This window comes from Moschus berezovskii, chromosome 15 (genome assembly GCF_049115385.1).
Source record: "Moschus berezovskii isolate FMDL1 chromosome 15, NW_MosBer_1.0, whole genome shotgun sequence".
In the NCBI taxonomy this organism is placed as follows: domain Eukaryota; kingdom Metazoa; phylum Chordata; class Mammalia; order Artiodactyla; family Moschidae; genus Moschus; species Moschus berezovskii.
In genome coordinates this window covers 22,145,586-22,173,428 of record NC_142474.1, presented here as the reverse complement: position 1 = coordinate 22,173,428, position 27,843 = coordinate 22,145,586, and the positions used below count along the sequence as shown (strand labels likewise).

The window sequence follows — 27,843 nt, the reverse complement described above, 5'->3', positions numbered from 1 at the left end:
AGGTAAGTGTAGATGCCAGGTGTGGGAAATATTAGGAAGTGCTGTTTTCCAGTAGTTCAATGCCCCTTTTGGAGAAAGAAATGGCAACCCACTCCAGTACTCTTGCCTGGAGAATCCCTTGGACAGAGGAGCCTGGCGGGCTACAGTCCATGGGGTCATACAGAGTCGCACACGACTGAGCGACTGACACACAATGTCCCTTAAAGGGCAGAGGCCACCAAGACCTGCTAACAGAGTGGGGCTTCTCCCTCAAGTAATGGCGACTGCACCCCAGAAGCCAGTCAGGGACCTGACTACCCTGGCTCCTCCGCTCTCCCTCGCATCCGCTCAAGATGGCCGACAAACGCCCAGCAGGGTGGGAGGAAGGGAGAAAGGACTAGTCCGAGGGTCCAGAGAGGGCTGGCTGACCCGCGGGGGCACCGCAGCGCCCGGGTGGCCTTGCGGCTGGGAGCTGGGGTAAAGGGGAGACCCGGCTGCTGTGTGACTCTGTAGGGGGAGGACGGGGTTCTTCCTTCCCTGGGCCCCCGGCATCCAGACCAGCCCGTGTGTCCGGGGTCGAGGAAGACGGACCCCGGGAGGAGTCTCGAGAGTTGGGCGACGTCTGCGGGGCCCCCAAGACGGGCCTGTTGTCCGGGTGGAGATTTAACCGACCAGTGCGCGGGTGGGGGTGGGGGGGCCGGGAGGCGGCGCCTGCGGAGGAGGGGCGGAGGGGAGGCTCCTGCGCGATTTCAAATTTCCCTCGTCCCCGCCCCCCGCCCCCCGCGCCCGAGGCCCGGCTCTGAGTGGCTGCGGCGGGGGCGCCCCCGGGCGGGGGCGGGGCAAGCGCCGGGCCGGGGCTACAAGGGGCCTCGGCACCGCCCCCTCCCCACCCACTCCAGCTGCCGGGTCCTGCCCGCGCCTCTTCCTCGCAGCAGCCGCACCCCCTCCCTAGCCCGGCTGCCGCAGCCCGCGTGGACGCCCCGAGCGCCCCCCGAAGGACGCCGCCGGCTCACTGGCAGGCGGGCAGGCGGGCGAGCGGGCGGCCGCGCCCGGCCGGCAGCGCGGGGGTTAAGTGACCCAAGTAAACGTAGCTGGGCGATCGGCGCTGGAGATTCGCGAGCCGAGAGCCCTGCGCGGCCGCCCGCCGGTCTCCCGCCCGCCTGTCCGAACCCGCGGCTCGACCCGCGGAGCCGCGCCCGAGCCAGGCTCTCGGCAGGTGAGCGCCCCGTAGCCCCCGGGGAGGCTTGCCAGCCCGAGGGCTCCGTGGGCTGGTGGGGGAAGGGACCGTGGAGGGGTCCCGCCACCGCAGGGAGGGAATCCCGTTCCGGGACGTCCTGGGGAGGCGGCTCCCGTACGCCTGGAGACCGGGCATGGTTGGGGAGGAGAAGTCCGTGATCCTACTGTGGGGAAATGGGCAGTGAGGATAAAATTGGTGACGGGGAAGACATGTGTCTTACAGGGATACGAGTGGAAGGAATGCTTGGGTGTTCAGGAGACCCAGAGGAGGACAGAGGTTCGTCCCCAGAGAGGGCGCCGGGCGGCCTTCCTGGGGTCTAGAGCCGAGGGGAGGTCTACTACTAAAGAGAATTGGAGTTAGTGAAGCGGGGGTATTCTTACCTGGCCTCGGCTAGAGAGGGAGCCTACTTGGGAAGGGGGACGGAGCATTAGAGAGTTCTGCCGAGGAGACGAGCGTCCGTCCTTTACGACTTGGACCTGGGGGTTCAGCCGAGGGACTTTTTCCTTCTTTCTCCCTTCCAGGGACAGGGGCGAGGTAGTGGATGGGCGCGGGAGAGCAGGTGGACCGGTATGTGTGCGCTTCCCAGGGGCGTGTGCCAGTGGGGCGGGCTCGCGGGGTCCTCCCTAGGGGACCTACGAAGACCGAGGTGCGGCGGGGTTGCGGGGATGCCCTAGGGAGAGGCTGCCTTCACGCTTGTGCACACCTGGCCGGGGAGGAGCCGGGGAGGAGCCGGCCCGGAGCGGCGCCTCCCTCCTCGGCCACGCTGCCTGCCCTGGGGCCTCACTTTCCATTTTTACCACTCTTCCAAGAGTCAGGCTGGTCCCACTTCGCAAACTTGCAAACTGAGGCCTGAAAACCTCCAGCGCTTCCTCGGTGCCCAGTGGGATTGTTTGCCGCGGGTGGGTGGGTTTTGAGTTCCACTTCCAAGAAGAGAAAGTGGAAGTTGGGGAGGAGCCGGCAGAGGTAGCAAGTTAGCAACAGAGTTGCTCTTCAGCGGGGTTTTCCTGCCGGAGTCACTCACCTGTGGCAGGGAAGGGCTGCAGGAGTTGTGCGCCCAGGCCAGGTTGTCCACGATGCCTTCTTCACTTACCTCCCAGGCTGAAAGAGGCTGGCTGGGCCCTAATGCTTCCCCACCCCGAGCTGAGAGGCGTATGCATTAAAAAGAATTAAGGACAAGGTTATGATGTCTGACTTTCTGCCTCCTGATTTCTGGATGCTGTGAATTTTGGCGAACTGGTGGCAGTTCTTTTAGGGAGCCAGGTCCCTGCTGGGGCCCACATTTCCAGGATCCAGGACACTGACCTGTCTCTGTTCTCCACCAGGACTGCTGTAAGACTTCTTGCACCCCAGCCATTGGAATCCGCAGGTGCAGACTTGGTTTTTCCAGCTTTGAGATGATGCTACCTATTTTATAGGGCTGGCATACTGTAATCCCCCAATAAAGTCTTGCCACTCCTTATCTATCATGTGGGATACGTAGGCTGCTCCCTTTAAGGGGGATGCATAGATATTTGGCATGTGTTAAGTCTGTTCATGTTAATCTGTGGCCCTCTGTGCCTTATTACATCTGTGAAATAGGAACAGTCATACTAATAACTCCAAGTTGGGTAAGAAGGAAACCAGTTTTACACAATTTAAACTCTAACCCTCTGTGTTCCTCAGATGTGATAATTCCTATCACGTTAGGCTTGGGTTAGGACTCAATACTTTAGTGCTTGGTATAGCAGGTGGTGAATGGTATTGTATTAACCATTAGCCCCTCTTTTTAGGGCCACCATTAATGAGAATTGGGGAGGATGCAGGCCAACTCTGCCATCCCCTCCTTTCCTCCCTCCCACGAAGGTACTCCTCTCAACTATGGAAGGTTTTCCAAATCATTGTCCTCGATTTAGGAGTTGGCAGGAAAGGGTGACTTTGTTCCTTTTTGAAAGGAGCAGGTTTTTGTTTTATGGATTAGGGTCATTTTTACACCCCCACCTAAGTTTGGGACCTGCCTTGAGGGTGCAGAACTAAGGGAGAGCCTTTACTTTTCTCTGTTAGGGTGGAGAGGGCTGAGACAAAGGGGCTGGGGTTGGGGCTGGCTCCATCCTGCTCCTTAAAGCCATAAGCAGTAACTCCAACCTCTGTAGGGAGGGTAGGAGGGTATTTGGAAGCTGCAGGGGGTGAAGGGGAGGAGCCAGGGAGGTGGGGCTGCGAGAGGCTGCTTCCCCTCCTTCCTTTCCTCCTGCCATGTGGGGCCTACAACCCAGAGGGGCCTGTCTCCCTTTCTCAGACTACATCCCCAAGCTCCTTGATGGAGGGTTTGGGTAAGTTCTTCCCAGAAAAACTTCCCTGGGACTAACTCCTTTGTCTCAGACCAGCTCTCCTGCCTGGTGTCCCTCCAGGCTCAGATACTTTTCCATTTCACCTGAGATGACCCACGCTAAATCTGAAAGGCCGCTTGGTCTGACACCATGGCAAATGCCTGTACCCAACCCTCCAGAAGTACAGGCACACTCTTGGTGTTGAGTTTTAAAATCATGAACTTAGGGTTTTTTTTTTTTTTTTTCAGTTTCATGGCAGACCAGGGCTGAAGGAGTATATAATTCCTCATGTCAGCACCCTGTTTGTAAAGCGATGGGCTCATGTTCTCACAGGGTCAAAAATTTGCCGCTGATGGAACTCGGAGAGATGCAGGTACTTCGGCAGCCTGCTGATTAGTGCTTTACAGAACTTTCACATCTGCCACTATCCCAGGACAAAAGTGATCCTTCAAAAGGGAACAAGCCAAGTCCAGGTGTTCAGATGTATCTGGCTGTGGACGGAGGGAAGTGGCCTGGTAAATGCAGAGGGAGCCCACACGTGGAGCCCCTGTGCTGATTAATACCTGTATACAAAGTGAGTGAAGGTATACACACACCAGTAGAGTTGGTAGGAGGATGAAATGGAATCCAGTGGCCTTTTAGGCCTTAGGCCCTTTTCAAAATAAGTTATTTGGGGGCCCCTAGATATTGTAAAAAGTCTGGTATGTTGTAGGTCATGTTAGTCATTGGAATCAACATACACAGCTTGGGCTGCCAAATCACATCAGGATTTATATCCAGTTCACTACATTTATAAGCTAGTGACCTGAGCCTTAGTTGCTCCATCTGTAAAATGGGGATGCATTGTTGGCCAGCTAAGGGGATGTTGAAGTCAGTTGAGATCCTATTTAAAAGTGCACATAATGAGGATTTAATAAATATCACATTGTGTAGTCAATACTGAGATGTCGGCTAGTGGTCATTATTTGCTGAGAGAAACAATCCTAGTTAGCATTCCTGAGGAAATAAGCAAAAAGTGAGGAGGACCTGTTTTGTGTAGGGAATTAGAATATTTCATCAAAAGGATTTTCATTGTGTTTGATATAAATGAAAATCAAATTTGCCATCTTCGGATGCAAAGAAAAAACAGATCATGGCCTGTAATCTCACAGTCCCAAGGTAATCAATGTTTTACTTTCATTTGGGGGTCCTCTCAGCTTCTTCTAGAAGTGGAGAAAGCGTAGAGAGGAGCAGCAGTCCATCCTAAGCAAAAAGACAAGAACCCAGGGAAAGTGCAGTGTGGTGAGGAAAGGCCCTCCACTGGCGAGTCTTCCCAGTGCACTGTGGTCATCTTTGGAGCCAGCTCCCCAAGTGGATGGGAGGACCTTTTAGAGAACCATTGGCCTCTGCTCTTTTCCCAGCTCAGCCTGACCAAGTTTTTCTAAATAACTTCACCTGCAGAGGTTTTTCTCTTCTTTTTTTAGAGTAATTTTTTCTCCTTCATATATATATATTTAAACAATTTTATTTTTGGCTCTTCTGGTTCCTTGCTGTGTGGGCTCTTCTCTGTGGTGGTGAGCGGGCACTCTTCTGTAGTTGGTGGGGTGGGTTTCTCATTACAGTGGCTCTGGAGAGTGCGGACTTTAGTAGTAGGGCTTCTGACTCAAGCACAGACTCAATAGTTGGGGCACAATGGGCTTAGTTGCCCCATGGGATCTTCCCAGACCAGTGATTGAACCTGGGTCTCCCGCACTGGCAGGCAGATTTTTTACCACTGAGCCACCAGGGAAGCCCTGCAGAGATTTTTCCATTCAAAGGATGAAGTCTCTGGACTGTGCCCCCCTCCACAGCCTTTCAGCTTTTCGACACAGGGATCATACTTAGATCTTTTAGAAAATGGCCTTTGATAGTCTATGAAATTTGTGGGTAGAGCATTAGTCATTGAGAAATTATGAGCAGGAAATTAGAAATGCATGGGGAAATGTTCTTAACCAATTAATTTCCTCTTGGGGACAGATGATGCTGACCAGGTGTGCATGAGGAGGTGGTACGGGAGGAGAAGGGCTCAGTGTCACTGAAGGCTCCTATCCTAAAGTTGAGGGAATACATTTCCTTGAGCTATTACACCCCTTGTTTTTTGTACTCTGTGCGACTCATCAGATGTGGCACCTCCTGGCCTGGTGGCATTTTGGCCATTTGTCCTTAGTTCTGCTTTCGGGTGTCCTCAGCTTTTGTGTTTTGAAGGGTTCTTCTCCTAAGAATTTCATTTGTAATGGTGTCTTCATCTTGTTTTTGGACATAGCCTTTATCCCGTTGTCTTAATTTTAGTGTGTAGAGCTCCATCCAATATTTCTGAGCATCTTTTTTTTTACTGTTTTTCATATTTTAGTTTTGAACTGTATCTCTGTATTGAGAAGGATTTAAAACTGGAGGCTTACTGTGTAGGACATGGACTGGAATTGTCTCTGGGTCTCCCAAAATCTGAAGGTAGTTCTCTGATATTGGTATGTCTTATTCCCCATTCCCTGGAGCAGCGGGATTGTCCAATGCCCTGCCCAGTGGTACAGGTCTGGCAGCTAGAAAAGGAACTGGGGAGCTCTCAGGCTGGCGTTAATTTTCCCCCTCAGTCAGGTCTCTTGTGTAGCAGCCTGGGTGGAGAAGTCATTACCTACCTACTCTCCATCCTTCCCTGTACTCCCACCTTCTGAGGTTAATGGGGCTTCCTAAGCAGCATTTATTTCCAGTTGCATTTGCTTCCAGTTGCAAATGGGCCTGCTGGGGCCAGAGCCAGGGCCTTCCACTGCCCTTCAGCTCCTGGAAAAGGGATGGTGCCTTCCTGGTGGATGTTCCCAGCGGCCAGCATGGTGCTGGGTGACACCCAAAGCAGGCCCTGGACAAGCCTGGGGGTCCTGTAGCTGAAGCTCTGGAACCAGAGGAGATACTGCAGGTGAACAGAAGGAAACCTCACCTGGGACACAGATGTACAGTGTTAGGCGGGATGCCTGGAAGGGCAGGTGCTGTCCTCAGGGATTTTCTAGGTTACCAGGGAGGCAGCGTGTACCTGGACAATAGGATATGGACAGTTCTGAGCAAGTGTACATACAGGTATGGGTGAAATCGAGAAAATCAATGAAACTTTAAGGTTGGCAGACTTGTCCAAGCAGATAGGAGCATTTATTGAAAAGGTATCATGATTAAAAGAGGTGGCAAGGGCTAAATACCAAAAACAGAAGTGAAGCCAGAAACATCCCATGTGTATAGGGGAACCATATAGAAGAGGTGGAGTTGGGTCGTACTAGTCATTGTATGTTTGACTTTCCTTATGGAGAAAATTGAGAGAAAATTAAGATCGACTAAACTTAAATGGTCATTTTCAAAAGTGACATTTTAAAGTTGACTTTTTGATTGTAAAAGTCACATGGGGATAGATATGGTTGTCTGTTCTTCCACAAGCTACCTTCCTGAGAAGTTAAAAAATGCTGGAGGAACATGGCTTAATATACACAGTAACCTATTAAATGAGATTGTATTGTTAGGTGGACTTTTTCACTTTACACGGTCTCCTCTAGAAACAGCTGCCTCTCAGTGGTCTCCCCGTTGTGGCTGCATGTAATTTAGACAGTTTCCCATTGATCATTTCTTGGTAGCTTTTACTTTGACAATGAAGGCAGTGCCAGTCTTGCCCACAGGTTTTGGGAAGAGCTTTGTGCTGAGTGGATTCCTAGCAGTAGTAGAATTCCTGTATAACAGGATATGGACACTCACTTGAGGTCATACTGTCAGATTGCCATCTTCGATACTGAATCAATATCCCCACAGCATTGGTATGTAGATGGGCTGAGGTTTTAGGCAATGGTAGTACCAACAGGTGCAGGTTGCAGCGAGGGGCAGAGCTGAGGGAGTGACTTTGAGAATAGAGGTCTCCTTTCTCCATCCCCGCTGGGAAGAGGGCAGAGGACACGTTGGCTGGATTTTGCCTAGGGGAACAAGGCCACAGGAGTGGGTATAGCGGCTCCCAAATCCTCGGCCCTAGGATGTCCCACGTGGCATTCTGGGTGACTGATGGGTTCCCTGTCTTCATCTGCATGACCTTCCTAGGGCTTCTCAAATAACTTGTAGTTGGAAGGGGCTAGTTGCATGCAATTTGTTTCCACAGGGCAAAAAGTTTGACTCCAAACTCCAGTTGAAGCTCTCATTTCAGATCTTTCTGTAAGTTCCTAGGTTTTCCTGTGAATTATCTAGAAGGTAATGGTATATAATTTTATTAGTCTATTGACAAATATCCAGATGTACCGATGTTTCTCTATTTTGCTGTTAATGAGCAATGTTGCAAGGCACATCTTCATAGGCAGCTTTTCTCATACTTGCCCAGACTGACTACTGAAGTCAGTCCACGATGATTCTGATAAATATGCCCAGGCCCAGCTATTATCATACAAAGACAGTGGTGCATGGTGCATGTAGCCGTGACCCAGAGGCACTGAAAAATTCTCCAGACTTGAGTCATTATGGATGAAGGGATGCATCCCTTTGTGAGGCTAAGCTGGGAAATCTGGCATGGCAGCACACGAGACTGCATAATTTCCAGGTTTTAAGGTTTTGTCATCTGCTTTGGGATCTGTAGCACCAACCACCTAGGGAATTAGATGAGGTCACTTCATTGCCTAGGCTGTGTGACTAAGGCTTGAGAAGGACAACGAGGACATTTTCTTCCCGCTTCCCTGTGAGCCTGACCTTTTTTTATGGAGATTCCTGATCAGGCTCAGGGAACTGGGACCCTGTGCTCTGTCCCCAGCCAGGGGGACAGCTGTTCCTGTCCTCCTTGACTTGGTACTGTCTCCACTGCCTCCCTTCTCTTCACTCGCCTGGGTGAGCTGTCCCTCCCCGGCCTTAAACTTTTTAAACTTAAAAACTGAGCTTACTGCATTGTTTTATGATGTCTTTAAGATCTGCCTCCCAGATTAAGGCCTCAGTCTCCATCACTCAGTCACTCTGGGAACCTCATCAAGGAAACTGCCTATTTGTCTCCTCTGAGCTTGTTTTCCCATCTGCAGAATGGGCATCATAAGAGTAACTGACTCTTCTGTGGTACCTGCTGTGTGCTCTATCTCAGCCACTTTGGGAAACAGCTAAGAAATACTTGAGCAGTTCAAGGGGAGGAGTCAGGAGTTGATTCTCCTCCCACAGGCCAAGGAGGGGAGGTGGAATGTCTTGCACCCTCTCTCTCCCTTTTTTGCTTGGCAAATCTCTAAACCCTAGGTGGACAGAGTGGGTCCAGGATGCCCAAGGTCCTCCCCCGCTAACCTTGCCATCAAGCCCACCATCACCCCCTTCCTGCACTATAAGTTTAATTAATGCAATTAACATTTACAGGGTGCCAGGAAATAGTTCTGCTGCTGGTACCAGCCTGGAGGAAATGAATGACATCACTTCTCAGGTCTATAGCTGGGTTGCGGGGAGTCCCTGGGCCTCCTCCTCCCTGAGTCTAATTGGGGGTACCACCCACCCTTCTGTCTGCCACATTGCATTTGGACACGTCTGACCTGGTTCAGTCAGGACACAAGCATCCTGCACTAATGAGGCAGGGTCTTGCAGGGGGAACCTTGCCTGTGAGCCCACCCGGCACTGCTGACCACCCTGAAGTCACGTGCTGGACCCCAGCCTCTGGGAAAGGGTCAGAGTTCACCTGCGTCACGAGGTTGGACCACCACCTCCTGTGACAGTAAATACTCAGCTGGTCTAAGTCCCTCAGCCATACAGCTCCTGAACCTCCTGGAACGAATGGTGCATTGTTCATAACTCATCTCGGGCACAACAGTTCCAGGCACGTGCCCTGGATTGCCTGGGCATGAGTTTGGCTCTGCCACTTTGCTGGGTGACTTAATTCATTTGAGCCTGTGGAGAGCAGTTTGATGAGAGACCTTGCCTCGGGTTGGGGTGGGGGTTAAGAGGTGTCAGTTCTGCCTTTATTTAGCAGACAGGAGGGCCCTGGGATAGGATAACAGCCAAGTGGCACAAGTCCTGGAGCTGGTATGTCAGCCCCTCTAGGAAAATCCCTGGGGAAGATGCCACCTCTCAGGGTTGGGAATCCCTCTAGATAAAGGAGCTGACTTGTGTTGGGGGCCACGTTATCTGGGAAATGCCAATTTTGACTCTTTAGAAGCCAAACAACTTCATGAGGGAGATGTATTATCTACCATTACAAACCAATCCCTGGTGCTGAGATCTTCTGTTGCCAAAAGCATGTAGTTAAAATTCACGCCTTCTTGTTTAAGTTCCCTTGGAGCATTCTTTTGAGTGAGTGCGTATTATGTTGCTTAACCTCAGTTTGCTCATCTGTTAAACAGGGATAACATTAATGGTATGTAAGGATTCAGTGAATTCATACAGGTAAAGCACAAAAGGGTGCCTGGCATGTGGTAGTAAATACTGAGAAAAGTGATCAAGATTTGTGGATCTTCATGAGGGCCGGATGATTATTTGTGGAAGCCTTCCTTGTTTTGACCTGTGGTTTTTGAAATCTGAATATGTGATAGGGCTTCCAGGTTGAGGGCCTAACAGTAGCATATGCCTGCAGCTGTTTGGGTCATGTGTATAATGTGGAGGAGATATATAATGTGTGTAAAATGTCGAGGATCTGAGCTGGGCATCTTTAAATCTTGCCAGTTCTGGACTGTGGGCTCTGTGTGTGTGTGTGTGTGTGTTGTAACTAGTGAAGTGAAAGTTGCACAGCTGTGTCCAACTGTTTGCGACCCCATGGACCATACAGTCCATGGAATTCTCCAGGTCAGAATACTGGCGTGGGTAGTTGGCTCCCTACTCCAGGAGATCTTCCCAACCCAGGGATTGAACCCAGGTCTCTGGCATTGCAGGTGGATTCTTTAGCAGCTGAGCCACCAGGGAAGCCCAAGAATACTGGTGTGGGTATCCTAGCCCTTCTCCAGGTGATCTTCCTGACCCAGGAATCTAATGTCATTGCAAATTCTGGGTGGTGAAAACTACAGGGAAGGAACTTTTAATAAAAACACACTGAATGATGCCACTGGAAGCAAGAATATTTTACTTACCTAGCTCAGCCATACAGCAGGTTGGTTTCCTTCCCTGAATCTTCCTCCAGTCCCTATGGGTTTGGTTCTAGGGGCAGAATTTTTCTTGACTGTTGAGATCTGGCTTTGGGAAGGAGCTCTGCTCACCTGTCCATCCCTCTAGCAGGCTGGCAGACAAGTTGGCACTGCTGAGGCCCCAGGGAAGCCTGAAGTGGTTAGTCATAGTTAATCATTGTCTGCTCTGGGCTGCAGGCTCCAAATGGGTCTGTCTAGGAGGGAGATTCCTGTTGACCCAGGTGGGGACTGTCTGAGGGAACTCTGAGCCCTGCATAAGAGGGAAGCCTTATCCCTTGATTTCAGCCTCTGACCTGCTACCTGCTCCTGACTGAAGAAGCCCTGTCTTCAGTCTGCCCTTTACCCCTCCCCAGAGCTCCCTGTGGAACCTCCTGGTGTCTTGCACCCCATGGCCAAGTCTCCCACCCTCTGCCAGGCCATCCAGGTTTCTTAGTTCACTGGTTTGGCCTGAGGCAAAACACTGGAAATTAATGATTACTCTGAACCACACTCCAGCAGTTTTCCTGAGATAATGGCCACTTGGACTCACAGGAACTGGCCATGGGGTCAGACAACCTGTTCTTCCGGGTCAGGGCTTGAGAGTAAAAGGGCTAGAGAAGTAGCTAATCGGGCTGGGTCAGGCATTCCTCCTTTTCCCTGGGGCTGGTGAGATTCCTTAATATGTATTGAGAGAAAATACACCAGTAACTGTGAGCCTGCACACTCTGGGCCACATGGGTTAGTTAAATGCTCTGTATGAGTGTATGCATTTGTGACCCAGGCAGTATTATTTTTTTTCCTTTTCATCGATCTGCTCAGAATCTAGCTTGCAGAATCTCAGTCAAACCCGGGGCTCCACAGTGAAAGAACTAACTACTGGACTGCCAGGGAATTCCAAGGCAGTGTTTCTTTAACTTGAATATTGATTACTCAGGGATCCTGTGAAAATGTTGATCCTGATTCAGTAGGTGCCTGAGAATTCTGCAGGATGATTCCGTGGTCTGTCCACCTTGTGGGGAGTATCAGAGGTCTACTTAACACACACCCACACCTGGGGGATGGACTGATGCCCAGGGTGCAATTAAGAATCCATAGGACATTGCCTACCTGCTGGGGGGGTGCTGAGAAGTTCATCAGTGAGCCCCACAGCGCCCCCTGGTGGGTGTGCTGGCAGCATCCCCACTGCAGCTCACAGCCCTGTAGCCTAGATGACCTTCTAGAAGGTACTCTGGGAGGCTTGCTTGGGTCATTGGGTACTATGTGGTGAGTCTGTCTCCATGATAGGCAATACAGGCCAGGAGTGCTCAGCGCCCATAGGCAACTGTTTGCTGGGGAAACTTCACAAGCAGGGTTCCTGTGGCACCAAATACTTCACCCCCATTTGGGGCTTCGCCCTTCCTCTTACATGTGAGGTTTTTATTTTTGATGTTGAAGACTGACCAGGTCTGTGGGTCAGTTTTCCTGTTCTATAAAATGGGCCCACAATCACATTAAGAGGAATAAATGGGAGGAAGGTGCATGTTCTTGAGGCCAACGTGTTGCAGGCAGTAGGGCCAGGTCAAAGGTCGCACAGCCCTCCAATGCATGCCTGAAGACCTGGCTGGAGCTGGTCTCAGCTTAATACCCTAGGGATGATGCAGTTACCAGGGTGGGCAGGGTTGGGGAGGCAAAGGCCCAGAGGTGGGGTGGGGTTGGACCAGATGGGGACCACGTACCCTGGTTAACCCGTCCCAGTCCTTCTCCCTGTGTCTCCTCCATTCCTTCCCTTCTTGGGAACTTGGGACTCTGAGCCCCAGCTGGTAAGGGAGGAGGAGAGTGAGTGACAGGCCAGCAGACCAATGGGCCCCCGAGGTTGTGATGGGGCGGGGCTTGTGCTGCCATGGAGAGGAGAGAAGCTGTTCTGTGGGGGAGGAGGGGACGGTGGGAAGAGGACCTGGAGATTGAGGGGAAGGGAGAGAGCAAACAAAGGGGTCAGGAGGGAAAATAATGCACTGACTTCCCGAGGCCCTGCAGAGACTGGGCAGGGAGAGCGCGCCAGGGGCAGAGGGGACCAAGGCTGGCGGCAGGCAGGCCAGCCCTAGATGGCATTGTTTGAAGTGGCCGGCTAATTGCACAGAGCAGCCTGAGCCTCAGACCACAGCCCAGCCCCCTCCTCTGTCCTGGGTGCTGGCTTCTGAGCCTTCGGGTCGAGTGGCCAAATGGAACCAAGTCCCGAGCCTCCGAGTTTGGTGAGGGGGGCAGGCTATGGGGGGCGGCCTGGGCGGGGTCCTGAGAACCACTCACAGGCCCGCTGTTGGCCTGAGGACTTGGTGACATTGGTAGAGGTTTGGGGGTACACTACCCCCTTCCACCCTTGCATCTCTGCTACCCTCCTCACTCTGGCCTTCCTACAGGAAACAATGAAGGGAGACACCAGACAACTCAACGGAGAGGACGACGCCAGCAGGAGGGAAGACTCCATTCTCACCAATGGGGGCTGCAGTGACCAGTCTTCCGACTCCAAGGATGCGCCCTCACCCCCGATCCTGGAGGCTATCAGCACCCCTGAGATCCGAGGTGGCAGAGGTGGAAGAGGTGGCGTGGCCTGTGGGGAGGAGGGGTGAGGAGGGTGGTCATGGTGGACCACAGCTGGGACACAGGCCCCCTAGCAGGCTCAAGACAGGCTGTGGGAGTCTGGTCTCTGACAACCCTGCCCCAGCCCCAGGGAAGGGAAGAGCTGCTGCCTGTTCTCCTGTCACCTCCGCTGGGACAGAGCGGGTGACCCCAAGCCAACGAGCCGTTCTGTTCCAGACAAGGGGGTGGACACAGCATAGGTAGACTGGGGTCTTTGACACTTCTATGGGGACACCCCTCTCCCCTTGCAGCTGGGCCTGTCATTTTTCTGGGAAGAAACAGAGGCAGCGAGCATCTCAGGCTTGCTGCCAGTCCCACCCTCTCTTTCCCTCCCCTCTGCTGCTCTGAGATCACATCACCTGCGATACTCCCTGCTGAGATTTTCTGGCCCAGCTGGTTTGGAAACCCCTGTATTGTCTCATCTTGCTGTCAAGAGAACTATTCAAGTTATACCTTCCCATAGAACTTTCTAGAGGGTGAAAGTGTTCTCTTTCTGCATTGTTCACACGACAGCAAGGAGCCACGTGCGAGCCGTAATGTGGCTGCGATGGCAGGCACTGGGTTGCTCCTTTAATGGAGTTAGTGGCCACTGATTTGGGCAGCATAGGAAGGAACTGTTCAAGGGCTAGGATTTAACCCCTGAGGATGTCAGTGGGTTTAGGGAGACCAGGAGAGCCCCTTCTTCACAACAGACTCTGGTTCCTCCTCCTTCCAGGCCGCAGATCAAGCTCCCGACTGTCCAGGAGAGAGGTCTCCAGCCTGCTAAGTTATACTCAGGTACTGGTTCTGTGGTCACGTTTCTGGGATTCGGGGGAACTCTGGTTTGCATATTAAGTAGGGAACCTGAGGCCCACTTAAATTGGTGGCCGGCAAATACTTGCTGAATGAGGAATTTGAACACCGCGAGGCACACAAACGGAGAAGGCATGGCACCCCACTCTGGTACCCTTGCCCAGGGATGGGGGAGCATAGTGGGCTGCCGTCCATGGGGTCGCACAGAGTCGGACTTAGCAGCAGGTACACAGAAGACCTCATTAGAATGGCATTTGCTGCTGTCACATACTGAGTTTTTAAAATGAATGTTTTTCTCAATCTGGATGATCAATTGAACGGATAAATTTCTACTGTAACAAGATTTTTTTTTTTTAATCCCTGAAAGGAATCCAGCTTGCTCATGGTATGTTTTGAATTGGATCCATTTTGGAATTTAACATCTGTTCATGAGTAAAATGAACGTATGATTTTCTTTCTTGTAATATACCTGTGTCTAGTTTGATAGCAAGATTGTGTGGCCCTGTGGCCTCAAGGATTTTTTTTCCTTTTGGAAAGAACTTGCCTGCCTTATTAGGGGATTTTCAACAGTCACTGAAATATCTTTTACCAGTGTTGCAATGTCAAGGCTTCTACTTGATTAGTTTTTTCCAAGTTGTAGCTTTTCCATGTGTTTTTTTTTAATCCTGACACTATGTCTTCCGTTTTCCTATGAATCATAATAGAGTTTTGTTAATTTGTTAATTTTTTCAAAGGGTGAGTATCAGGCACAGGGGACAAAATCACGGTTGAAAGTTGTAGACAATGAAAACGCCCCCTCATTCTGCTTGTCTTGTCCTCATGGAGGACCACAAGTGGGCACCCAGATGATGGTGTGCTGTGGGGACTGGTAGGGACAGCACTGGAACAGAGGCTCAGAACAGCTGTTCTGATCTCTTGGAACTTCCTCTGTGCCCTGCCTTGGCAAGCGTGCATTACTTGATTCTCACTGTAACTCTGTTGTACTATAAGGGATGGACCTTTGTACCAGTTTAAAAGAGAGGAACGAACCCACTCATGACTTTAGTTGGCAAGGGAAAAGTCAAGTTCTTAACACCCTGGCCAGACATCGGAGCACTCCCCACCCCTCTGGTTCTTGGGCTCAGTTTTTGTTGGGTTTGGTGGGCAGCGTGGGATGTGCACTTGACACGGGACTGGTGCCATTTCTTCTTGGTCATTGTATCAGGAAGCATCTTCCTCAAGCCTGTTTCTCCCAGATGCTGTTAATTGTGGAAACTGACCAGGTCTCCTTGCTGGGCCTAGCAAGTTAGTCTAACCATGAAATCATGATTTTGAGTTCAGGAGAAACCCCAGTGGAATTAGAAAACCAAAGAAAAGGTGTCAATGCAAAGGGCATCGTGAAGCCTTTTGTGCCCATACCTGTAAAATCTTCTGAACAATATGAGGTTGTAGATCTTTTAAAGTCACTCAGACCAATATTATTTTCAATATGATTGACTCTTCGTTTTTAAACTACCTTGTTTATACGACATCTAAATTCGTAATTTTTCCCTCATAAAGGACCTGACGGGTGATGTAGATGGCGAGGGAGAAGACGGGGATGGCTCCGACACTCCAGTGATGCCGAAGCTCTTCCGGGAAACCAGGACTCGGGCTGAAAGCCCAGCTGTAAGTGTCTACCCCTGAGCTGCTGCTGCTGCTGCTGCTAAGTCGCGTCAGTCGTGTCCGACTCTGTGCGACCCCATAGACGGCAGCCCACCAGGCTCCCCCGTCCCTGGGATTCTCCAGGCAAGAACACTGGAGTGAGCTGAGGCACTTCAAACACACACATGCCTGCATTAAAAGCCTTGTCTAGGATCTCCCTGGAGGAACTTTGAACAAATGTTCTGAAATTGGAAAATGACAGGAAACCTCCTTAATTATGATTGAGATGGTTTTCACATGGCAGTTCTCTACTTTTCTGGGGAGCATTCTAAGAAGTGCCCAGGGGTATAGTTTATAGATGGATGACTCCAGTGCCAGCCAGTTACCTTTGGGACCAAGTTGCTTCTGTAGGTAGATTCTATGACTAAAAAGTCTGGAAATGGGAAGGCAGTTATTGCTTATGGTCATCCAGCCTGCTGTTAGAAAGCAAACTGACACTTGGTGACCATAGCATGTGCCATTGATAATCTTATCCAGCACATGATGTCTATCGTCCTGTTTTTACAGATGACAGAAAATGCCAGTTGTTTACCCATGGTTAAGCATTAACTCTTGTGTGCAGGATTTGAACATGGTCTGTAACACTCAAGTTCATGCCATTTTGAGAAGAAAGCCTAAGGGAGTTCTCATCTATCTTGAAGAATGCAACAGTTGTAATAATGCTTGCAGGAAAGAAGTCTTTGACTGGGAATAAATGTGGATTTTGTCAGTTCAATTTGCAGGTGCCAGGTTCAGCCAGCTGTACCAGGCCAAGTGGGACCTGCTGTGGATTGTCAGGCAGCCCTGCCGGCCACGCTGCCCCCTTATTCCAGTCACTAGGGAATTCAGGGGTGGGAAGTAACCAGACCAGAGTGACTCAACCACTGCCTTCACTCCTGTTGGTCTGAGGCGGCCTGTCAAGTCTAGTTCTCTGGGCCCACGGGCTGAGCCCCCAGCCTCCATTCACCAAAGGCCTTGTGCTTATCCTCTCTTGCTTCCAGATCCGAACCCGAAATAACAGCAGTACCTCCAGCCGGGAGAGGCACAGGCCCCTGCCACGTGCCACTCGAGGCCGTCAGGGCCGCAACCACGTGGACGAATCCCCTGTGGAGTTCTCAACTACCAGGGTTGGTTCCCCGGATGCTCAGATCCCTACCCCCCGCCCAGTCTCTTAACTGGAAACTCTGCCCTTCTCACCACACCAAGTGGCTGCTATTTATATATATAACCTGCTTCCTTTCTTCACACTCCTCTCCCTTTCAGGTTCCTGCCTTTCCTTTCTCTCCTGGTTGCTGGCTAAGTTCTTCCTTAAGCCTGATGACTTCTCTCCTGGCCTAAAGCCTAGACGGAACCCTGGTGGGAAGTGCAAGAATTCCCTGTGGACGGGGTCCTTACTTACACTGCCTCAGAATAAGCTCAAACCACTGATTTCAGAGCTGTCTTGTCTCCTTAGTATCTTCAGTGACTCTTCTAGAGCCAGCCCCATGGGTTACAGCAACTCTCAACTCCTATGGCAAGGCTAGGCACCGGGACGCCCTCTCTGAGCATCACTTGTTATCCTGTTTTGGTCCTTAATTCTGTCCTTGTTTTCCTGGAAGTTGTTTCTCTCCCCACTTAAGGGACGCTTACTTGTTCCTCGAAAACTATCCCTGTTGGTCTGTTCCATTAACTTTTGTCTTTACTCTGCTTCACTTCTTCTTGACTGAGAAGCAGTTGGGGGCGCCTCTGTCTCTGGTCACCCCCACCTTCCCCCAGTCTGCTGTGGCCCATGCTATGTGTCCTTGTGTTCACAGTCCCTGAGGCGACGGACAGGATCCTCTGCAGGCACGCCGTGGCCATCCCCCACCAGCCCCTATCTCACCATCGACCTCACAGACGAGGATGTGGTGCCACAGAGCAGCAGTACGCCCTACGCCCGCCTGGCCCAGGACAGCCAGCCGGAGAGCATGGAGTCCTCGCAGGTGGACGCAGAGGGCAGAGATGCGGACAGCACTGAGTATCAGGTACCGCTGGGAAGGGCTGAATACAGCGAAAAGTTACCCAGAGGTGACTTAAAGACTTTTTGTCACTTTCATCACAATAATTGATTCATTCTCCGAGTGTGTTTTCCATATGTCAAGTGGCCCTTCCTGTATCCTTATCTCCACATTGACTCAGGCACCAGATCAGTTTGCCTCCTAAGTTTTTCTGAACATTATATCTTTGTACTCAGAAATGTATATACATAGATAATCCATAATTCTATTCATCATGTGTGTATATACACACAATTTTTAATTAGTTTCTTTAACTTAGGAACTGAAGTTGCCTCATTTTCATGTCTAATTCATCAAATTTTGTTCATCACCAACCAGTTGAGCTTGCTGCTTTCACTCAGGCTTTGCTACATATGTATTACTCTAGGTATGTACACATACTGTGTAGAAATCTGTTTTCTGAGTACATGACTTCAGAGTAGATCTTATGCATTTTAATAGCTTGCATGAGTCCATGGGCATCTCCCCTTTTAATGGCAAGCTTTTTACATGCAAATGACCAAATTTTCTTTTTGCATTTTAACGACTTGTACTATCCCATTTGATGGCCTGTGGGAATATCCACACTTTTTACTTGATTCTTCCTATGAGTTTTCAGTTTTGGTTTTTTTTTTTTGAGTTTGCAGTTTAACATGTTTCCCAGATACTAGGTCAGATATTACAGGTGACATACTGTAGGTCCAACCTATAAAAGCTCATGTTCTTGTCATGCAACCAAACCTGCCCATCCTCTGCTCCTTCTGTTTAAGCAATTCTCCTGAGTTTTCAACCAGGAAGTGTTGGAGTGGGTAGGGAATTTCCTGAGGAACTCTGCCTGCACTTGCAGGAAACCCTGTGCTGGACCAAGGCAACTGCCATCAGGGTTGGTGGGACAAGGAAGGTTTTTCCTCAGTCCAGCCACTGTCATTGTGATTTCATTCATGTGGTTTTTCTTGCAGGATGGGAAAGAGTTTGGAATAGGAGATCTTGTATGGGGAAAGATTAAGGGTTTCTCCTGGTGGCCTGCCATGGTGGTGTCCTGGAAGGCCACCTCCAAACGGCAGGCGATGTCTGGCATGCGGTGGGTCCAGTGGTTTGGTGATGGCAAGTTCTCCGAGGTGAGTCCAGGACGAGATTGGCCTTACTTAATGGGCTAATGGACAGAGCCAGGGTTTCCTTCCCTCACTTTTACAGTTGCCCTGTAACATAACAGCCTGCTCTCTGCGATGGACGTGGCTCAGTGACTCCATGTGTCCAGGGGCTCACACCAGCCCAGGGCTCTGATCTATGGGGACTTGGCCTCCGGTTTATTTCTCTGTGACAGAGTCACCAGTATAGGTTCTGAGGGGCAAGAGTGGCCACCTGGAAAAATACTCAAAGTATTCCATTTGAGAAACCTGAAAGAGATAGGAAAGGGGGGGTCTTCTGACTTATCATTTAGCCCTGGGGGCCGGGACATCCCTGGCTGGGCTTAGAGATGAATCCAGGGTCGCTCGGTGACAGTTATGGGCAAGTTCTTTGGAGATTTCAGCATTTCTTGATTTTGATATTAGCCATTTAAAGCTCATCTTTCTTATGGAGAATCTGTGTTGGGGATGAATCAGGTTGATTTGATTCTTCCACCTTTGAAGACATCTTAGACTCTAGGTTTTGACTAGAATGCAAGGAACAATACTTCTCCTGTGATGTTGTCTTTAGCTCATCCAGAGCTAAAGTGTGTCCAGAGGTTAAGTGAGGAACAAGTTGGCAGGTGGCAGGGATGGAGGCAGGTTTGAGGATGAAGAACCAGCTAGTAACTTGAGACTCTGGTTTTCTCACTGGATCTTTCCCATTAACAACACTGTTCTCAAAGGGTAACAATATATGACCTGGACTCTACCTGATAGGGAGAGTTCACATGTAGAGGTCCTCCATGGCCAGCAGGGAGAGCCAAAGGACAAATATCCAGGGCCTGTGCGCCCCCTGAAGCAAGAAAGTGGGCAATGACTTGTATGGAATGAAATGAAAAGAAACGTGGAGGGTTTGTAATTTCTTCGGCGAGTGAGGCATGCTTAGCACAACCATATCTGATTCTAGTAAGATGCTGTTTTAGCATTACAGGATGTGAATGCAGTATGGGGCCTGGTGCTTAGGCTGTAGGCTGTGTTGAAACAGTTTGGCCTTGCGGTGGCACCTGCATTTTTCCATGCACAACTGTAGAACCGCAGTTTCTTTTCATCAGTGGTGATGACACCCCTATGGGTGATCAGGCTTAGAAATGTAAACAGAGGTGATCATGAGTGCCAGCACTGGAGAGAATGAGACATTATTACATGTCCCTTGAGCTCTGAAACCTGAATGCGCGGTTTCACACCATTGGCAACCTGAATGGTTCATGCATGACCTGGGGACGTGGGAATGAGACTTAGATCGTTAGCCCCAGTGGAATTCATGTATCAACAAATCATAATTACTAAAAAGAGCTTAACTCTGTGCCATGTACTATTCTCTAATCCCATCCTTTAGCTCACTTAATAAATGGCTGAAATAAACAGTAAATATTAATCATAGCTATTTGTCATGCTTAGGAAGGAGGTAAGAACATGTATCAAACCCTTTGAAAGTTGGAGTATCCATGGAAAATTGTAAAACTGAGCTGCAAGGGGGCCACACCAGGGACTATTTAGGTCATTTGCTCTTAAAATATCTGTGAACTTGATCCTCAGAAATAAACTCATGAGAAACCCAGGGCACCCCAGATATAGGCTGTGGGTAGATGTTGATGACAACTTTCTCTTCTAGATTCCAGCAGATAAATTGGTGGCATTGGGATTGTTCAGCCAGCACTTTAACCTGGCGACCTTCAATAAGCTGGTCTCTTACAGGAAGGCCATGTACCATGCTCTGGAGGTAACTTGGCAGTGGGTGGCTGGCCTGGCCCGTCCCCAAGAATGGGATTAAAGCAAGGAACATACAGAAAGCCAACTCAATCCAGAGTGTGGCCAAGAATGACTTGGAGGGGACCTGGGCAACCAGTGGGAGGAGGTTAAAAGATAGCGGTCTAATGGGCTATGCTGAGAAGGGAAGGAAGGGGTTTGAGACTGTCCATAATTTCCCAGTGTTGCCCCTGCGCCCCGCTGGTATCTGTCTGAATTGCCCTCTGGACGAGGAAGGAGGAGCCCTGGGAAGTAGGAGGCGGTATCAGCATTAGTGAGCAAGCTTTTCCAGAGCTCGTGGCTCAAAAGGCCAAGACTTTGCAGCTGCTGAGGTCAGCTGCTTCCTCCCCTCGTCTCAGGCTCTGTCTTTGCTCTGCCTTCACTTGGATTTGCAGTGATCAGTGTCATCTGTCCAGCATGTGTGAGACCAAGCACGAGGCTTAATTAGACATTAAGGCTTCACCTCCACACCTTCATTAATAACTTGGAGCTTTCTCAGAGACCACGACACAACCGCTGACTGATACTCCACCTGTAGCTGAGAGTGGCCCAGCGAATTCTGAGCTGACCACTTCAGTTCTCTACAGGGAAGAGATCATATTTGGTGCCTCTGCGGGGAGACTGACTGCTCCTTCGTGGCCTGTCCCTGCTCCTCCCTCCCTGTCACATACCACAGCTCAGGACAGCTGTCTGGCTATGAAAGGGCCCAGTGTGAAGGGGAATGAGGCCCCAGCAAGGGGAGTCCCTGGGTGGGGCAAGCCAGGCAAATGCCCACCCTGCCTATTTATCAGATTCTATCTCTGTCTCGGCAGAAAGCCAGGATCCGGGCTGGCAAGACGTTTCCCAGCAGCCCTGGAGACTCACTGGAGGATCAGCTGAAGCCCATGTTGGAGTGGGCCCATGGAGGCTTTAAGCCCACTGGGGTCGATGGTCTCAAACCCAACAACAAGCAACCAGGTACGAATGACGCCCTGTGGCACACCCCTGCCATGCTGGTGAGAGCACCCTTGGGTGGTGCAGTCATGCCTGCTGCCTCTCACCGCACCCTGGCTTTCCAGCAGTCATTCCTGGCTGACTAGTTAGTTTTTTCCCAGAAAACAGCCCAAACATTTCTAGTTTCACTGGCCACATTTCCTGCTAAACGGTCAAATACAAATAATTGAGATTGAATCTGTTCTGAAAGCTTCAGTAAACAGTCAAGGTGGAATGTATACTAGTACCTTATTTTTTTTTTTTTAAGGGGAAAAAAATTAAGCTCTGCATATTGGAGAAAACTAGGAAAGTGTTAAAAAAAAGCCTCAAAACACCCAAAATCTAGGTCACCCCCATTTAGAAAAAGGGGCACCATCTATCCTCATGTTGACCAGTATCGCGGTGCCTCCATGTTTAGACAGCTGCTTTCCTGTTGTGTCTCTCCAGAAATCCAGGGTATGTCTTCTCATCCTTCCATTTAACGCAGTATTTTCTGTTCTGTTTTGTCCCTCCCTCCCAAAAAGTGGTTAATAAGTCGAAGGTTCGTCGTACAAGCAGTAGGAACTTAGAAGCCAGGAAACACGGTATTCCTCCACCATCTTTTGACTGCGCATTCTTTTCTCTGCACTTTCTTTCAATCTGTTTGCACATAAAGTACTCTGAAAAGAATCAAATCTGTTTAAAAGTCGCCCTGAACTCGCACCTCCCCCTTCCCTCCAACCCTCACAACTGCCTTCCAGGTGACTATGGTTGGGTGTGCACGTCCTTCCAGCACTTTCTGTACACTGGTTGGATTCCTACTTTGCCTTCATTTCTTAATATTTATGGTATAAGCACTGTTAAATGACATTTTTTCACTAAAGTGTCCTTATGATATTAATGGCTGTGTAATTTTCTCTCCTAGGGACAGTCGAATTAAACCATGTCCCTTAATAGATTATACTGTGTAGATATCTACACAGTATAATTTATAGAAATAAAAAGAGTAGCCACCTAACATAATTCAGTGTTTTTTAGTAGCCACATCAAAAAGCTTAAAGTGAAATGAATATTGATCATACACTTAATCTGTTTCCAGCATTTAGTATAAAAAATAATAGTCTTATTTTCAATATCTTGCTTTAAGTGTCTTAGTACATCTCAACTGGGACACTAAGTTTTCATTACAGTTGATCTGTGTTTTCACCAAGGTCCAACTTGTTCTAAATGGACTAGTTAATGGGATCTAGCAAAAGTTTTAAAATTTGCAACCCAGTCCCTCAGGCACATTGTGAGATTGCCAGCTCTCAGTAGCTGCCTGTGGCTTTCAGCTTATTGGATATCTTGGGCAGAGCTGGTGCATCTGTGGACTGAGCTGTGTCTACTTCCCTGGTGCTGGATCTAGAGGATCCATTTTGACCTATAGCTGTTTAAGGCCCTGTACGTGGGTTAGGCACGTGAGTTTCAGATAACATTGTCCCCATCCAAGTTGTCTATAGAGGGGCCATGTGACACCCAGCGGGTCACAGCTGGATGCAGCTGGCTCCCAGCACCCTCCTCCCACCCAGCCGCGGCTGCCTTCTCCTCCCCTTTCACAGAGAATAAGACGCGGAGACGCACAGCTGACGACTCAGCCACCTCTGACTACTGCCCCCCACCCAAGCGCCTCAAGACAAATTGTTACAACAACGGCAAAGACCGAGGAGAGGAGGACCAGAGCCGAGGTGACCGCGGGGCGGGGAGCCTGGGGCCCATTCACCCCCAGTCGGTGGTGGGTAGGGAGGAACACCCAGCGCAGAGCTCTCTGACATTATCTTTTCTTCTCGTCGCCTTGTCTTTTCCTAACAGAACATATGGCTTCGGATGTTGCCAGCAACAAAGGCAATCTGGAAGGTAACGCCCTCTCCCTTGCTGGCTTCCCTTCCTCAGTGGTGATCCCAGCTAGTGCTCCAGTGCTGCTGGTCTGCCCTGCCCTGCAGAGGTTAACCCTGAACTCTGCCTCGGCCTCAGGGCGAGGTGTGGACTCCTACCTTACTCAGGTGCTACTTAGAGTGAGTTGCCTGATTTTCACTGAGGATGATTCCTAAGGTTGGTGAGCACGAAGGATGCTTGGGGACAGTAAGGAATTGACACTTGGGCCAGGAGAGTCACAAACCTGAAACCACAATCTGTGGCCTCTTGAGCCCCCTGAGCAGGCACTGCAACTGGCTCAGAGGTGGAAGACTGCCATTCTCAAACCAGCTCTGGTTCCTGTGCCCTGGCTGGGAACCCAGAACACTTCTAATGGATCTTGGAATGTTTGAGGAAGGCTGTCTATTGCATCCTCAGCCCCATGTCCTTTAGTCAACATATGAAGTGGTTAGTCACTTCAGGGTCAGAAAACGGCACAGCTGCTGACCCAGGGAGCCCACGTTTGGAGCAGACCCTGACAATCCTAGGGACCTGGACCCATGAACTTCCCCAGCCCTCAAGTCTCCTTCAGCCATCTGTCTGCTTCCTGCATGGGTGTGGGGTGAGGGTCCTTGGTGTTCTATAGGCCTGGCCAACTTGGTCAATCTGTAAGACCCGCTGATGGCACAGGAGGCAGGAAAGCCTAATAGGAAAAGGACCCCGACTCTTGAAATCACAGATTACAGGCTGTGTGTAGGATTGGTCACAGTCGAGTCCTATCCTAGGACAACGGGCAAATTGGCATGACCACAAATTGCTCAGAAGTCCCAGTCTGTGAAGAGTCTTCAAAGATTTTCATACCAGACTCTCCAAGCATATGCTCCTGGTGCTGCAGCTCCTTGTTCTTTGCCCCCCTGCACACCTAGGTCCCCCCACCCCCCACCTGCCCCAAGCCCCGCATCTTCCTTCTGGGCCAATCCTTTGTCTTGTCTTGTGGGACCTTCTGCTTGGAGCTGTTGATTTAGCCCTCTCCATGTGGGATCGAGGATGGTTCCAGAGACAAGATCGTTGCATAATCCTAGCACGGAGTAAAGCACAGTGAGACCCAAGGCTTTAGCAGCGGCCTTGTCTTTCTTACAGATAGCTGTTTGTCCTGTGGTAGGAAAAACCCCGTGTCCTTCCATCCTCTCTTTGAGGGTGGGCTCTGCCAGACATGCCGGGTAAGTCCAATCCCTACCCTGAACTTTCCTGCCCCTTGCCTGCTCCGTGACTTCCCGTACACCCTCAAAAAAAGCCTCCCGAGTGTAGGCAGCAGGAAAGGTTCTAGGGGAGCTGATCACCCTACCCTTCCCTCCCAGGGGTGCTGGCCTGCAGACCCAGGCCAGTTGTCCCTGTAAAGAGCACCAAGCCACCAGTGACCTGTTTTGTGGCTGCGTCCGAGGGCCGACGGGCCAGCTGGACTTGGCTGGCTGTCCCCGGTCTCCGATTTCACAGGCGTTTCTCTCTGGCTGCCAGGACCGCTTCCTCGAGCTCTTCTATATGTACGATGACGACGGCTACCAGTCCTACTGCACCGTGTGCTGCGAGGGCCGTGAGCTACTCCTGTGTAGCAACACAAGCTGCTGCCGGTGAGCCACAGGGCTCCCCAAATAGGTTCCAGGCCTGGGGACTGGCATGGAACCAGGACACAGAGTCAGAATTATTCTGCGGGGCCCTGTCCTTGAAGTGCTTGTACATCCCTACAGTAGAACTAGGATGTATGGACAGGCTTAGGGCATGAGAGCCATCACCCTCAAAGCTCAGCCAATTCTGGGGATGGCATGGGTCCCCAAGGAAGAGGTCAGTGTTGCCCAAACACAGGCTTTCCCGCCCATGGGGAAGGGCGGGTAGGGGCCTGAGAAGGTTTCAGCCAGCATGAGCCATCTCCATGGGGAGGGTGGGTTCACAGGAGAGCCATCGGATGACAGGCACTCTCCTCCCCGCTGCCCGGCACAGGTGCTTCTGCGTGGAGTGCCTGGAGGTACTGGTGGGCTCAGGCACGGCGGCAGAGGCCAAGCTGCAGGAGCCCTGGAGTTGCTACATGTGTCTCCCGCAGCGTTGCCACGGGATCCTGCGGCGCCGCAAGGACTGGAGTGTGCGCCTGCAGGCCTTCTTCACCAGCGACCCTGGGCTCGAATATGTAAGCCTGGCATCCACCCCAGTCTGTCAAACAAAGCTCTGCTGTCCAAAGGAGCATCTGGGAGCCTCAGGCTGGAGACCTGGCTAATGGTCCCGGGTGCGGTTCCCAGGCGGCTCTGGGGTTCTTCCCTCCTTCTGCGCTTGGGTTTTCAAGGGCCTGCTGAAGAAATAAGATGGAACCGACCCAGTCTTAGTTCTTAGTAGAACTGCAGGGGGCAGGGGAGCCTTTGACTTACTCTCAGGCCTGGCTGAAAGTGGCTTTTCCTGGGCTGCATGCTGTTCATGAAGGAGCACATGTCAAAGTCTCATTGTTCCATGTCCGAAGGGTAGAAGGGTAGTCTGTGCCGAAGCTCCTCAGGGCATCCCAGCTCAGAAAGGTTAAAATACATGGCTTGTTGCCCCTCAGGAAGGCCAGCCCCACCTCTGCACCTCCACCTCTATGACCTCTTTTTTTTATTAACCTGGCAGGAAGCCCCCAAGTTATACCCTGCGATTCCTGCAAACCGAAGGCGGCCTATTCGAGTCTTGTCACTGTTTGATGGAATTGCAACAGGTGAGTTTAAAGCTCACCTAGGGATGCTTACCTGCTTCAGGTATCTGATTTCAATGTTAGGAAAGACCCCTGGGATTACCCATTGGTCACCTGTTCTGAGAACTCCATTGGTTCCTTGTTTCTCTCCTTGAACCTCTCCAGCGTTTCACCCAACTGGTCGTCCTTTAAAAGCATGGATTTTATTTTTTATGTGTAGGAATCTTGGGAAATTATTTTCTGTTTCATATCATAGATACATTGGAGATTAACTCTGAACTCATCACCCAGTATCTTGAGCCTTGGTTCCTTCCCATTTCCCACAGGTTGCCCATGTATAGAATTAGCGTAGCCAACATGTGTTGCCTCTGGGGGCTTTGCCTGATTCATTTCTCAGAAGTGCCCTGTAATACATTGTTAGGAACATTTCCCTTTTACCAGAGTCGGAAGCAGTGGGAATCAGTTGCTGTGCATTTAGCATCACTTGTATTAATGTGTATTTTTGTTCACCAGTGTCCACCTGCCTATACTGACAGCTTTAAAAGACTCCCAGGTCATAACCAGTGGCTTGTTTTCCCCTCCCTCTGGGGAAAGCAGGCTCTAAAAAACTATTTGTGTTTGTACAATGGCTTACTCCCGCTACAGGTTGCCAGAAATGTATCTGATTGTCCTGGAGTGGTAGGTGCTGGGCATTGGCTATGCGCCAGGCAGTTTTAGTGCATAACTGCCAGTGGACACAGCAGAGAGTCTGGGGAGCCCAGTTTCATGCTGTCAGCCGGGTTCCCTTGCGGACTGCCATGATCTTTATGTCTCTGGTCTGAGTTCTGAAGATTGTCTGGAGATGGCTTCCAGACATTCACTGTAAGGATGGGCCCTGGGCAGGACAATCCTGATACATTTTCTCTTCCCCTTGACAACCACCCCTCTCCCCATAGGGTACTTGGTCCTCAAAGAACTGGGCATCAAAGTGGAGAAATACGTGGCCTCTGAAGTGTGTGAAGAGTCCATTGCTGTTGGCACCGTTAAGCACGAGGGCAACATCAAATATGTGAATGACGTCAGGAATATCACAAAGAAAAACGTGAGGGCAACACCCCCTTCCTCTTCTCCCTGAACCCCACACACACATCCTTACAACCAGTTGGTCACCTTATACCTGCCCAGGGTTGTGGCAGAAGAGCAGCTTTAGTTACTCATCTGTAGCGTTAAGCTCACAACTTGAAAATCCTTCAGATGTAAATCAATCTCAGAGAAGCCTGAGCTTTTGGATTTCTTGGGTCAAAAGTGAAGTTGGGAAATTAAATGACCAAGCAAAACTTGGAAGTGGGTTTTCTTCTAGTTAGTTACCTGGAATCCAGGCTGTTCATCTCTCCATCCCCAGCCCTGACTGTTTTTCTCCTGCAGATTGAAGAATGGGGCCCATTTGACTTGGTGATTGGTGGAAGCCCATGCAATGATCTCTCCAATGTGAACCCTGCCAGGAAAGGCCTGTATGGTGAGCATCCCTTCTCACATACACCCCAAGAGACCCTATGTCCCCTGACTGCTGGCCAGGAAGCGTGCCCTGAGAAGCTTCTGGCTAACTGTACTTGTTGGCTCTGTTCATGCTTCATTGTAGCTCCTTAGTTCCCAGAGATAAGAATGAATCTCGCATGGCTGATGCCTGTCTTTCTAGAGGGTGGCAGGGAGAGGGGACAGTA

General features: G+C 50.5%; 1 protein-coding gene across 4 annotated transcripts in view; it reads left to right on the top strand.

The window, feature by feature from the left end:
- The first annotated feature begins 886 nt into the window (after positions 1 to 886).
- Positions 887 to 27,843, top strand: part of DNMT3B (DNA methyltransferase 3 beta) — a 34,948-nt gene continuing 7,991 nt past the window's right edge. For 2 of the 4 annotated variants that reach the window (XM_088843848.1, XM_088843850.1), the window contains exons 1-18: positions 887 to 1,195; positions 3,768 to 3,892; positions 12,992 to 13,172; positions 13,927 to 13,988; positions 15,543 to 15,650; positions 16,667 to 16,792; positions 17,459 to 17,668; positions 18,640 to 18,798; positions 20,462 to 20,569; positions 21,408 to 21,552; positions 23,145 to 23,270; positions 23,395 to 23,439; positions 24,577 to 24,656; positions 24,952 to 25,064; positions 25,432 to 25,615; positions 26,083 to 26,167; positions 27,079 to 27,224; positions 27,548 to 27,638. In XM_088843848.1, the coding sequence (XP_088699974.1) occupies positions 3,833 to 3,892; positions 12,992 to 13,172; positions 13,927 to 13,988; positions 15,543 to 15,650; positions 16,667 to 16,792; positions 17,459 to 17,668; positions 18,640 to 18,798; positions 20,462 to 20,569; positions 21,408 to 21,552; positions 23,145 to 23,270; positions 23,395 to 23,439; positions 24,577 to 24,656; positions 24,952 to 25,064; positions 25,432 to 25,615; positions 26,083 to 26,167; positions 27,079 to 27,224; positions 27,548 to 27,638 (2,029 nt within the window). In that variant the 5' untranslated portion in view covers positions 887 to 1,195; positions 3,768 to 3,832. The remainder of the gene's footprint in view (positions 1,196 to 3,767; positions 3,893 to 12,991; positions 13,173 to 13,926; positions 13,989 to 15,542; positions 15,651 to 16,666; positions 16,793 to 17,458; positions 17,669 to 18,639; positions 18,799 to 20,461; positions 20,570 to 21,407; positions 21,553 to 23,144; positions 23,271 to 23,394; positions 23,440 to 24,576; positions 24,657 to 24,951; positions 25,065 to 25,431; positions 25,616 to 26,082; positions 26,168 to 27,078; positions 27,225 to 27,547; positions 27,639 to 27,843) is intronic. The other 2 variants (XM_088843851.1, XM_088843849.1) reach the window with 2 other exon arrangements.